The 12,447-nt window shown below is 37.5% G+C and overlaps 1 protein-coding gene across 1 annotated transcript in view; it reads right to left on the reverse strand.

The window, feature by feature from the left end:
- Positions 1 to 441: 441 nt before the first annotated feature.
- LOC104271274 (cyclin-dependent kinase 14) overlaps positions 442 to 12,447 on the reverse strand; it is a gene marked incomplete at its 3' end in the record, with an annotated part of 39,398 nt that continues 27,392 nt past the window's right edge. The window contains exons 3-4 of the mRNA XM_009865894.1: positions 10,784 to 10,878; positions 442 to 521 (exon numbers count right to left, since the gene is read on the reverse strand). Coding sequence (XP_009864196.1) covers positions 442 to 521; positions 10,784 to 10,878 — 175 coding nt within the window. The remainder of the gene's footprint in view (positions 522 to 10,783; positions 10,879 to 12,447) is intronic.

A 12,447-nucleotide genomic window follows, 5' to 3' on the forward strand; every position in this document is an offset into this window, starting at 1 on the left:
CACAGAGCTTTTAAGACGCCTGTATTTTTGTTCCCTGATCTTCTGACTGCCTTCATTAAGAAATGCTTTTCTTTGTTTCACGCTGCGGGTACATGAAAACTTACATCTCCCTCCATCTTAGGTGCTGCCTGCAGGCGAGAAGCATGACTTACACAGTTCCCTCATCTTCCAGAGTGACTTCTCACACCCACTTTAAACACGCTCTTAAGTACTCATTTGTATAGTAAATCTAACAGGAGCCAAAGCAGAGGCAGAGACGCGTTCTTTAACAAGAAATCCCACACCAGAGGCTTTGTTTTTGAAGCACCAAATTTTCTTCCTACTGAGAACATAACCATATAATTTGAATTCTCAAGCTATTCGCTATAGCAGGGCACAGAAATAAGAAGTGCAATGTAATTATAAAAATACCCATGTGTAATCATTAAATTGAGTGCATACCTTCCCTGATAGCAGTAAACGGGGTTCCTTCCTCTTCTTGTAATCTAATCACCTTCAATGCCACCAGCTTTCCATTTACCCTGAAAGGGCAAGAGGGGATGGGAAGGAGAAACAAGAAAAAACAAAATTAAAGCAGAAACAGTATTTCTCATAACAACTTGTTTCCCATCATGTACTTATTCAATTTCTTCCTGTTAATGCCAGTGATTCATTTATAGCACTGTAAGAAACACTTCATAGCTTCCATAATGTCAAATTTATATTTTCACACTCAGATGTAATCCAAGAAATGATCTCAGTTTTCTGTGAGTCAGTCTGTTTCCTTTCTATCACAGCACTGAAGTGAAGCTTTGTTAAGAAGTATCACGTTGTAAGATATGGTTTAAAGTATCTGTGCTTTATTTCATCAAATTGTTCAAAGAAAAAGATATATGATTTTCATCAATAGCCCCACTTGCAGTATATTCATATTTATACTGATTGTCTCCTTCCCACTGCATCACATCCATAATTACCACCTTCAAAAAGCTATGGAAGTTTGAGATAGGGAATATTTTTTAGGTCAATCTGACCATTTCCCATTAGGGAAGGGTGGCTCCTAAAATACGTTCTTGACTACAAAGGCCTAGGCTAGTTTTAGGCTGTAATGACTTAGTTTAGGCTGTAATGCTTCAAGGGACAAACTGACATTTCACAACAGGCCACTCTAGTTTAAAATCTCCTTGGCTGGTTTAACTTTTAGTATTCAAAATTTCACTACACACGAATCACATTTAAGACCTTGCAAAAAAACTCGGTTCAGTTTATCCAAATTAAATCTCACAAAAACTGAATGAAAGATAAAAACTGATATTGATTACCCTACTCAAGAACAAACTAATACTCTGAAACTTCAATAGACTCCCCAGGTACGACAAGCAATGGTCAGGATAGCTTATTGAAAAGGCATCATCATCATCACGTTACTATTGCTATTTCTTTTTGTAAAAGCAAAATTACCCCTTAGAGCCACAAAACTCAAGGAAGCATTGGAGCTTTCACACTCCTACAGTCATGGAGGCAATTCCTTATTGTACCGGGCCCTAGAAGTATTCATTCTTCTCAGCAAGGTGATAGGGACACTCACCAAGTCTGAATTTATCTTCTTCTTCAGGCTTTCAATTTTTGCAGTTAGATGGCTTCAGTAACAGGATGGCTACTGTCTTACTACTTCCAATAATTCTTCTTTTGCAGTTGTTAGACTCTCAGTGGCCCTATACACAGCATTGCATAATGACCCTAAGCAACTTAAAAAGTACTGGTTACCAAAAGATGGTTTCCTCATCACCTTCCAACTATTCATAGTATTTCAGACTGACATCAGTTTAAGTCTCAGGATGCTAATCACTGCTGAAAGATAATTATCTACTTAACTCTACAGGATTATCTGGATTTCTCCTTATAATTGCCTTACATATATTCCTTTTTAGATTTAAACAGCACTTCTGGCATCAGAAAAAGATAAGGCTTGCCCCAAGTAACTTCATATGTCATGGACAGACAGGAGAATAAAACGTAATAAAAGATGAAGTAGAAAGATTGATGACAGACATGCAGTTCATACACATGTGTAGTTTTCAATCCCTCCACTAATACACCACCCTACCTATCACATACACATAAATAAGTTGGATAACTTAATTATTTTACAATAGATGAAATAACCGTCCAAGAGAAATTTAAACCAGAAAAACATGATCATTTTGCAGATTAAGAACAGGTTAGATGCGGCATTCAGAGAAGGCAATGCCAAATACAGTGGAAAAAAGCAGATCAGGGAAGTCCTAAGGAAACAGGGATGTGAAGTCTCTTGCCAGAGAGATAGGCAAATAGCACACAGCATTGTACAGATTGTTGTTTTTATTCTGAAGGTCTACATTCCATTGGTTCATTAAGAGTAATAACACAAACAGCAACAGTATGGAACTCGTTTGGAAGGATTCACAATTAAACACAGTGGGTGGCCTGCACTATTTAGTTATCACTGCCACTTTGCCACTGGTACCTGTCATCCTCCTGACACATCATAGCAAGTCTTCATACTACTGAAATGATCAAACAGTGTTCCTCTGGGATTTCATTCTCCCCTTTAGTATTATTTTTCTCCAATATATCAATCTATAACTTCCAGAATAAACAAGTCCCCTTATTCTCATTTCCTACCCAGGAAATGAGCTCATTTTCTATAAACAGAGGCATATAAAACTGGAGATGCGAGAAATTATGAAGTATCATCAATTAAAAGAGATAGGTGTGTATATTCACATCCTTTAATTATTCTCCCACTGATGCAATCTCCAGATGCAGCTAGACCATGCTGCAGGGATGAGCTAAGGGCTACCTTAGGGTACAGCCTTGCTCCTGCTAAATCTCTGCCACACACTCCTGTCACTGTCTTGCATGTGCTAACACTCCTGCCAGACCCTACAGTGAGGTTGCTCAGGGAGCTTAAACAGGAGAACACTGGCCCTTCCAAAAGAACTAAATTTTATTTTAAAAAACAATAAAGGCATTTTTTCCCCCACATTTTAAAGTAAAAAACACTAGAAAATACATGAGAAGAAGAACTGGGACCACCTCTGGAGAAGCTACACACCATGGGATCAAGCCAGCTATGTCATGAAATTATGCCCTGAATCTTGTGATGACATGCCAAAATAATGTGGCAATTTCTTTAAAAACAACATTGAGAAAGAGAGACCTGGAAAAAATTACGTCTGCAACCTATCAAAACTTGTCTTTGCAATCTTCTGTAGTCATCAGATAAGGTTAGCAGAATTCCTCCCAGATATTACTTCACATTTATCTTCCAAAACTTTCAAAGCATGCTCAGGATTTTCATTATTTTCAAATGCAACTAGAAAAACTGACAGGTAGACGGCCTTTTAGACAGTGAAAAGGCAATGCTGTTGCCCCTTTTAACATCTAGGATTCCTTAAATCGCCTCTCTTGCTCACTGTCCAAAGTAAACAGTTTCAGATCTTCTCAAAACAATACACTTAACTGGGTCAGGGATTTCACTTATGTTCATCCTGTCAACTGCCTCATTAGTTTCTGTTAAGGACAATATTGATTATAAAGTTCTTATTTTCTAACTTATAAGCCATCCTACTTCCTAAACTATCTCTTCTCTCTCATCCAAAAATCTTCAGAGAAAGAACAGAAGTCCTGAAGCCTCTCTAATTATCACACAAATACACTTGGCTCCAGGCTAATCAGCAGCAGTTGATGGACAGTTTTCCAATTTATGGAAATTCAGCATTTTACTGTTACATAATCTCTTCTAATAAGTTTCTAATTTTATATGCAATATGTGCAAGAGAAAAATGAGTCCAAACTGGTTATGTGGCATATAGTAAATGTCTGTGTATTATAAAAAATACAAATGAACCAGATCTCACAAAAAGTGCTAATATGTGTCATTCTGCCTTTTCTAAAACAGCACCTATCAGCACAGCCAAAATAAATACATTTATAAAAATGGCCACTTATGAGAAAGTAGAGAAGACTGAAAATTATTTAATGTTTTAATGCATCATTAAGAACATCTAATACTGATGAATATAAAGTAACTGATGACTTAATTGGCTTCACTGGCGATAATGCTGATGATGCCACATAGAGTACAAAAGAGTACAATAACACTATTTTCTCAAGTTCTTCAGTTATATTTAGATGCAATAAATGTGCTAAAAATAATGCCTTTTGAAGAGTCAACATAAAATCAGCCACTTTCATTTCAATCTATTTATTTAATATGGAGTTTCACCACTGGCTGGAATTGAGGCTGAGTCCATAATTCAAGCCAGCGTTAAGGTTTGGAACATTTCTGGAAAGAAAAAACAGTACATGGTATTAGGACAATGCCCTTCTTTGTGACACACATTTCAAGAAACTAATTCTTATGAAGAAAAGTAACTCTCAATTGTTAAATACTCATTCACACAAAAAGCCTAAAGTTTGCTGATAAAAGCCTGCGAATAACTAATTTGATCTACTCTGTAGTGATACTCATGTCACAGTCATCTAAAATCCCAAACAGACCATGTTGACCGTATGAAACCAGGCTCTGCCAGAATTTTCCTTTGAAGGAACCTGACAGAGGCAAATTCACTGCAGGTTTAGTCACCTCTTTTACCAACGAGTAACTAATTCCCCATTGAAGGAAATGCTGCTTTTAGTCATTATCATAAAAGACAGTTCAGTGTAAACATGGTTTATATTATATTTCTCTTACTGACAAGGACTTATGTTTGTAGTTTACAAAAATCACTCAGAGTCCCGCTAAAGCCCTATGGTGCAAATACTCAAGTGACTAACACAGTCTCTCAATTTCTCTTTTTGGTTCCTGACATCTTTTAACTGCCATCCCAAAAAGAAGTTACCCTTTTTTAGAATAAGCCAGTGGATTAAAGATACTTCATAATGCTGACATTTATTAGTGCCGAAAAATAGAAGATCAAAGGGTTCCAGGAGAGATTAAGTATTTAAATTATTAATTAGCATTGTCACTGGAACTCATAGATCCTGTTCTTCACAAGACTCAAGGCAGTCTCACGCAAACAATGTGGCAGCCCTCAGTCCAACAGGAGCAGGTGAACATCATCACAACGTTTACCTCCAGGTCCCTTGTCCCCACCTCTCAGTCCATATCATTCAGTTCAAAGTAATCAGCTGCTACACCTAAGCACAGGGCCTGCTCTTGACCTACGCCTCTGGAAGCAAATCACCTGGGACCGGCAGCCAGGAGAGTGATGCGCAGCACTAGGCCTCCTCTATACACCTCGCATCTCTCTCGGTCCCACTGACCTTCATATAAAGAACTGATTTTCAACTAAAGAGAATCTGAAGACAAACATAGTGATGCCACAGGTAAAGTGACTCCTTACAACTCTGCATGCCCACCCAGGGGACCTTCTGAGAGATGCTGCTCCACGGCTAACCGGCAAATACATTGGTGCATAATGGCATTTAATTGGCAAATTACTTCAGTGTTTGTTCTACCACTCCAGCCACACATAGATGTGTCAGTGCCAAAAAGTTACTACCAAATAGGTTTTTTAGCACTTGCATCCAATACAACTGTGTTCTATCCTAGTTTTTCTACCACATTTTCCTGTGTAATCCTGGGTAAGCAATATAACAGATTTTCTTTCCTGTTTCATCCCCTGCTACAAGAGATAATAGAATCCTAGAATCAGAATTGTCACGGTCGGAAGTGAACTTAAGGATCATCTAGTTCTAACCCCCCCTGCTAAGAGCAGGGACATCTCCCACTAGATCAGGTTGCTCAAATGCTAAGTAACCCGGCTAAGTAACCTCTATAACTTGCTTTCCATGTTGAAACACAGCGTATATAGTGTAATGTTCTTTTAAACACTGAGAAATTCACTCAGTAAATGATCAGTATAGTATGTAGTTAAAAGTTTCGTAACTTATTTTAGTACTTAACACTACTTTTTTCCACCATTTTGCATTTCAGTTCAACATCTAGTTATTACTAGTTTTGCATCTAGTTCACCTTGAAGTTATTGTTTTTATTAAAGATTTACAATGGTAGAGGGGTTTTTTTAAGTATCTATGTATGCACTTTATAAATCCATGTAATGACTTCAAAACATACAGTAAAAAGTAGCCTACAAAAATCAATGCAGCACAATAGTCAAAAAAATGAGGGGGAAAAAAAACCAAGAAAAAAAAAAAGGGAAGCCCTAGTAGATAACCATGAAGTTCCTTTTCATAATCCATGACACAAAAGAAAAGACAATGAAAGAGTCATGAAGGTTTCATGATAAATAAAAGAAATTCTGCAACTTGAAAAAAAGTCAGAACAGCAATTAGTCCTGTGAGTCATCCACAGTGAAGGTTTCAGAATTATAATTAAAAAAATCAAAATATTTAAGTTATCCTTTTTCTTGCAGGCAGTCATCCACAAACATATATATGAAATCTGAAGGTCAACTAAATATTTCATAACTCATACTACAATACATTATGTCAACAACAGATACAAGTAGTTCCCACTGATAATTCAAATATTCCCTGCTGCCCCAAGAAAAACACAGCATGGAAACTGGAGCCAGTGCAGAGCATGGTGGCCACCCTCCTGAGCACGATTTCTCTCTAAGATCCACACTTTATACCCTGAACTTGCTATTGATTTTCAGGTGAGCAGTAAAAGGTACTGCTTTTGATGGAGATAAATGTAAAAGGTATTTTTTTATGGTAGCTGTGGCATTTTATTTTTTGCACAGACTGGAACACACACACCCCTTGAATGAAAACACACACACAGACACACACACTCCCCCACATACACCCCCACACACCCACTCACACACAGACACACACACCCACACCCACACCAGATTTCAAACAAAAATGGGAGAGGTTTCTCAACTGGAAGACAGCCCTACCTCTGCAGCTTTTGAGGTCTTGCTGACAGCATCAGTTTCTACTGTGCTCTGCTCCATGCTCTACCCATGTCTCATATTAAAAGGGAGAGATACCAGAACTTATTAGGACAAAGACTTTAAAAGGGATAAATTGAAATTATGTCGTTTTGAAGCAAAAATGTATGGAGCTCTCTGTTACAAATTCTACACATTTTTGCAATACTTTGAGGCAACTGAGTAATGGTGCAAAAAAAGTAAAGGTACACTGAACCTCACATGGACAAGCAAGAAGCAGTGCAGGAGGAGTGGAGATCCCATTGGGTTGCCTCTTGAGACACAGATGCATGCTGTGCAAGCAGCAGTCACAGATCACATCACTTTAACCAAGGTAATCTTTTTTTAATACTTTGCCTTGAAGGGCAATTGAACACAGCGGGAGGAGAGGACGGAAACCCTGCCAACTCGTAATATTGCCAAAAGCACAGGTTTTTCCCCTTAATTGCAATACACAGAGTTCCCAGCGTGGGGATGCAAGGCCTTCACACTGCTTCGTAAGGGGTTCTGGCTGGTAGCAGGTCCCAGTGCTGCCACCAGCTTCATCTCCAGACTCTCATAACTCACATCAATATTTATACGCCACAGATCAAGCCATATCCCATTGCTGTATATTCAGGTAAATTTATAATCAAGCTGGAGAGGGAAGGTGGTCACTGGTAGCAGTAAGATACACATGTCTATAGCAGACAGACAGCACTTCTTCAGCTCAACCGCACAAAGAATTGATAAAAGAACTCAAAACGCACCTATTGCTTTGCATCTATTGTATGGCAAATGTTCAGCCAAACACAGAGTCAATGGAACTTGCACAGTTTTTTACAGTGGTATCAGTAAACTACTAGGCCTACTTCTCCAAAATTTTTCGTTAAAAAATAAAATAATGCAGAAATCACTTCAAAGTGATCTGAATTTCATGAAGTAACCAGCCTCTTGGGATTTTATACAATAAAGTAACATGTGAGAGTCTAACCTGAATGAAAGCAGAACATGAACATGCCAAAATGAGTTTCATTACGCACGCCTGATGGGCCACACGTGAAATCAAATAGATTTGCCTACTGATGCAACTGTCAGCCAGAAACAAATGTCTGCTTGGCTATTTCTCTAATAAACAAGAACGCCCAGCCTAAGAGAATACTGCTTCACTTTCCTCAATAACACAGCGCTATTCACTCTGCTGCTTCCTCACCCCAGGGAATTATTTTTATCTGACTACAATAGAGAAATACATCATCCAGTGAGAGGAATTAGCCCACTTCATTTCACTTTCCTGGGATACTACCACAAAGATTCAAACAGACAGAAAACTAATGGGTTTGATAGGAAGGCAAGGACTTGGTACAACTGATCCTGCCTGAAGTTGTAAAAAGACAAGCTTGCCCTTAGAGCAAGTCACTGAATGAATTTCTTTAAATTTTTATAAAGGAATGGCTGACTTTGTGTCTTTGGAGGCAGGTAGGCATCTTTTAATCTTTCCAAATAATAAGCTAAGATCATGAATTTTTTTTATTCTATCATTAGGATCAGCAGGGGAAATAATTTAAAAAGCTGAAATATATCTTAGGAAATGCATTAAAAAACACAAATCCCACTACTTGCCACATGCTGCTGGTGACAAATTTTAAGCACAATAATTCTGAGTACAAAGCATTATTCAAAACAGTCTTCTTTTGACCCATTTTGTTCATTTTTCTTCCCACTGAGTCTGCAGCAAGAGTAACACAGTGATGCATATCACAGTCTCATCCTACGTACCTACATCAGGTGCTAGACAAAAATTGTATTTATTCACGTATCATTTTAGATAAAGCTAGAAGCAGTCAGAGCCAGTCAGCCAGAAAAGCAGCAGCAAAGTCAGGCTCTCTTGGAATGGCCAGTGTTGGCCCGTCCATTCGTCCACTCATCTATCTTCCCCAAGAGAGTATATCGTAGCAATGATGATCTTTCTTCTTTGGGCACACTATCCTGGCCAGAGATTCCTCAGTTTCTCATGGAGACAGAAGAGATAACAGAGCTACATTGCCTCAACCAACAGCTCCTTTTGAAAGAGCAGATAGCTGTTCGAGTGTTTTGTCTATTCTTAAAGTACAATCTCCTCCTGCTGGGAAGTAATTCAACTATTTCTCCAGTTCAAGAAGCAGAAGTCTGGAGTTGAGGTGCTAAATCTGGATGGTGCTGTGTAATACGGGAATTATTCAATTCTCAATGGGAAGAAAAAAATAAGCCAAACAAAATTAAGCAGATGAAGGAACATTACTATAGCATTAGAAATATTCTCTGCATATGCATTCTTATCTACACTCTAGTTACACATACAATTTTCAAAATACATTTTAAAGGCCTTGCAAAAGATGTTATTAAACAGAATAAAGTTACATACAGTAGTTATAATTCAAACTACTTATCCACAGCTTGCTATTTATAATGCAGAGAACCTAGTAATTTCAATTTATTATTCAACTACCATTAAAATCATTGAAGTATTTCTTATAGATCTGTAGGCAGCTCTACTAAAATAAATTAATATTTCTATCCAATCTATGTTTCAGAGCACATTCACTGAACGAAATAGCTTAAGGGAAGCACCATGCTTTGGTTTTAACTTCCAGTCTGTTCCACTGATTGACAGGACATCTAGCAATCCTGTTGCCTTAGTTCAATCTAACTGAAAGCCTAAGCATATGGAATAGCTATCACCAGATACATGCTGTGATTTCACTACGGGCCAAGCTGAAATCTGTATCGTTTTCTTATATTACATAGACTCCAATAAAAAGCTTCCACGTGTATAATGTCTGGAACTTATGGTGATGCGTAACTGAACCATTAAAAATACAACATACTGCATTTTCCTGAATAAAGCTGCTAGTGGACGACAACACATACAGTGGCATAGCAGAAGCGTAACAACTTCTTCTACATTTAGAACATCATTTTACTCGTATCAGCTGTCATTATACTCATCAATCTCAAAGCTACTGAGAGAGGAGAGCACGTTACCACATACTTCCTTGTTTCAGTAGTTATTCTATCCCATGACTATCACGATATTCTCTCTGCTGAGAATGGTAGAACTGCCTCATTTATCATTCACAAGACAAAGTTTTTAAATAAAGATATCACATATATTCAATCCTTCTTTCAGAACTGCTCTATTAGTATTGAAAATTTGATTATGAAAACTTGCACAAGTCATTCTCCTTGACAAAAGCTAATTCTCAACTGAAACACTAGCTCAACAAGTATATTTTAAGTGGGTTTACTGTGTCATTTTATACAACGTAGAAGCACTTAGAGCATTAGGGATAAAAAAGTTAAAACAACATTAAAGTGGCTGAAAATATATTTGACATATTTACAGTAGACTATTTGAAGGTGGACTACTTGCAACACATGTAATAGACTCTTTAAACAAACTAAACTTATGGCAGTCCAAAATTCCATTCATTCCCTTCATGTTATTTTATTCAAGCTGTTTAATAATGGCAAACAAAAGACTAACAACTTATTGCATATACTCAGAATTGTTCTCAGAGTATCAGGAAAAAAAACTACTTGACAGTATATCATGCTTTCACCCCTAAAATTAATTTGGTTTAGTAATTGAGAAAGTAGTAGAATATTAAAATACAAACAAAACATCAGACTAACAGGATGAGATCTCATTTTCTGATGTGAAAGGAATATGTTACCTATGCAGTATGGTCTCAGCCTCTGACTAGAGCACATGGCAGTCAGTAGCACTTTGCATTCATTCATGAGGATCTATGTACAAGTGCAGCAACAGCAGTCAATACTTTCTGCTTATCTTCCTTTACACACAAAATTACATGAAAAAAACCACCACTTACTTGCTTTTCCCTTTGTATACTGTTGCATAGGATCCTTCCCCTAGTTTTTCCAGTTTTTCGTATGAGTCTGCTTTTCCAAACTTGGGGCTTGTAGGCTAAACAAAACAAAAAAAAGATGACCGTTCAGCATGTATTGCACCCACAACATTAACTGCTTTGATTCACCCTTTGGAGATCAAATATCATTATCAAAACTCATAAATTGCATATTTTCATCAGCTAATAATTTAAAAAAAATACTAATGGCAGAGCTAATGAAACCATGTAACAGGCTACTCAAATAAAACATCATTCAACAACTCAGATCGTGCTTCCTGATATCAACCAATACGTTTACATCACTGGGACTATCAAAAAGGATTTTGTTCTTAATCAAAGAGATGTTTCTAGTTTATTTTTCACATATATCACTTGATACAAGGAAAAAGATCATAAACAACTAAGCCATCTTATCCTTGTTAAAAGATCTAAGCAACAGTCTTAATCTGCCCTATAAAATGACATTAGAAGAGTTGAGTTTGGGGTTTTTTTTTGTTTTTTTCTAGACTATAGCCCACCCAAACAACATTGCTCTAAGCAGTCATTGTCCCATTACATAAATCATTGTTCAGACAGTGGTCAAAATACTATGGGAATGCATTTTTCATGAAAATATCTTGATTCTGAATTATGTTTACAGTCTTCAGATCGTGGATATAATCACACTAGACTTTTAATGGCATGTGTATGCAGCACAGTTGAGCGAAGTCCTGTAGCCTTAATATCTGCAGCCTTAATATCCGCAGCCTAAGTGAGGGGTCTAAAACTGAACCAAGCTAAGCAATGATTCTTGCTGAACGGGCCAGATATCTCAGCTGGCCTTTACAACAGGCTGGTACTTGCCCTAATTTTACACAGTCCTAACAGAAAACACCGCAATGCTGAAAAATCAGAAATTCACCTCTGATGAAGTCCTTGGAAAATGTTTTGAAAGCTTTTTAAGGGCATCCCATTTTCCCAAATTTCCACATTTTCCAGTTGTCTGCAGGAAAAGGTGTTTTTTTTTTATTTTTACCCCCAAGACTAGAAGGACACTGCAAAAAACTGACCTGCAGTTGCCCTCAGCATTATCTACATATCCTTCAGACTGCAGGGCTTGGATGTCTTGCACCTAAACTAACCAAAAGAGTACAGAGCAGAAACTTTGGAGAGTCAGCACTGATGCCCAAATCACATACAGGAACTGATAGTACTCTGGTTATAATGCTACGAAGAAAAGCAGCCAAGAAAACCCAGCACATTTAGGGTTCAATTCAATAGGGAGACTCTAAGCCATGCACCGCTACAGGATCTTAAGCCTGATTTACAAAAAGTACTCAAGATTCAGTTTTTTGAAAGGAAATAAATGTTACAGTACAGGACACATCTGTGTGCAAATTTAATACTGTCGTCAAAAGTTTTAAACCAACTGAACTTTTATTTAAACAGACAAGAGCATCCAGGTACCATATTACCTCTCCACTACACCCAATTAACTATTAGCCAGAAAATGCAAAAGTTCTCTTTGCTTAACTATTCTAAATTTATCCTAAAGCAAAATCTTGGCACTTTGGCATATTTACACCTTTTTCTGTGACTAATATCCCAACTTTCTATTGAATGGTATCAGGATATACACATCTATG

This window comes from Apaloderma vittatum, unplaced genomic scaffold, assembly GCF_000703405.1.
Source record: "Apaloderma vittatum isolate BGI_N311 unplaced genomic scaffold, ASM70340v1 scaffold21393, whole genome shotgun sequence".
NCBI lineage: Eukaryota > Metazoa > Chordata > Aves > Trogoniformes > Trogonidae > Apaloderma > Apaloderma vittatum.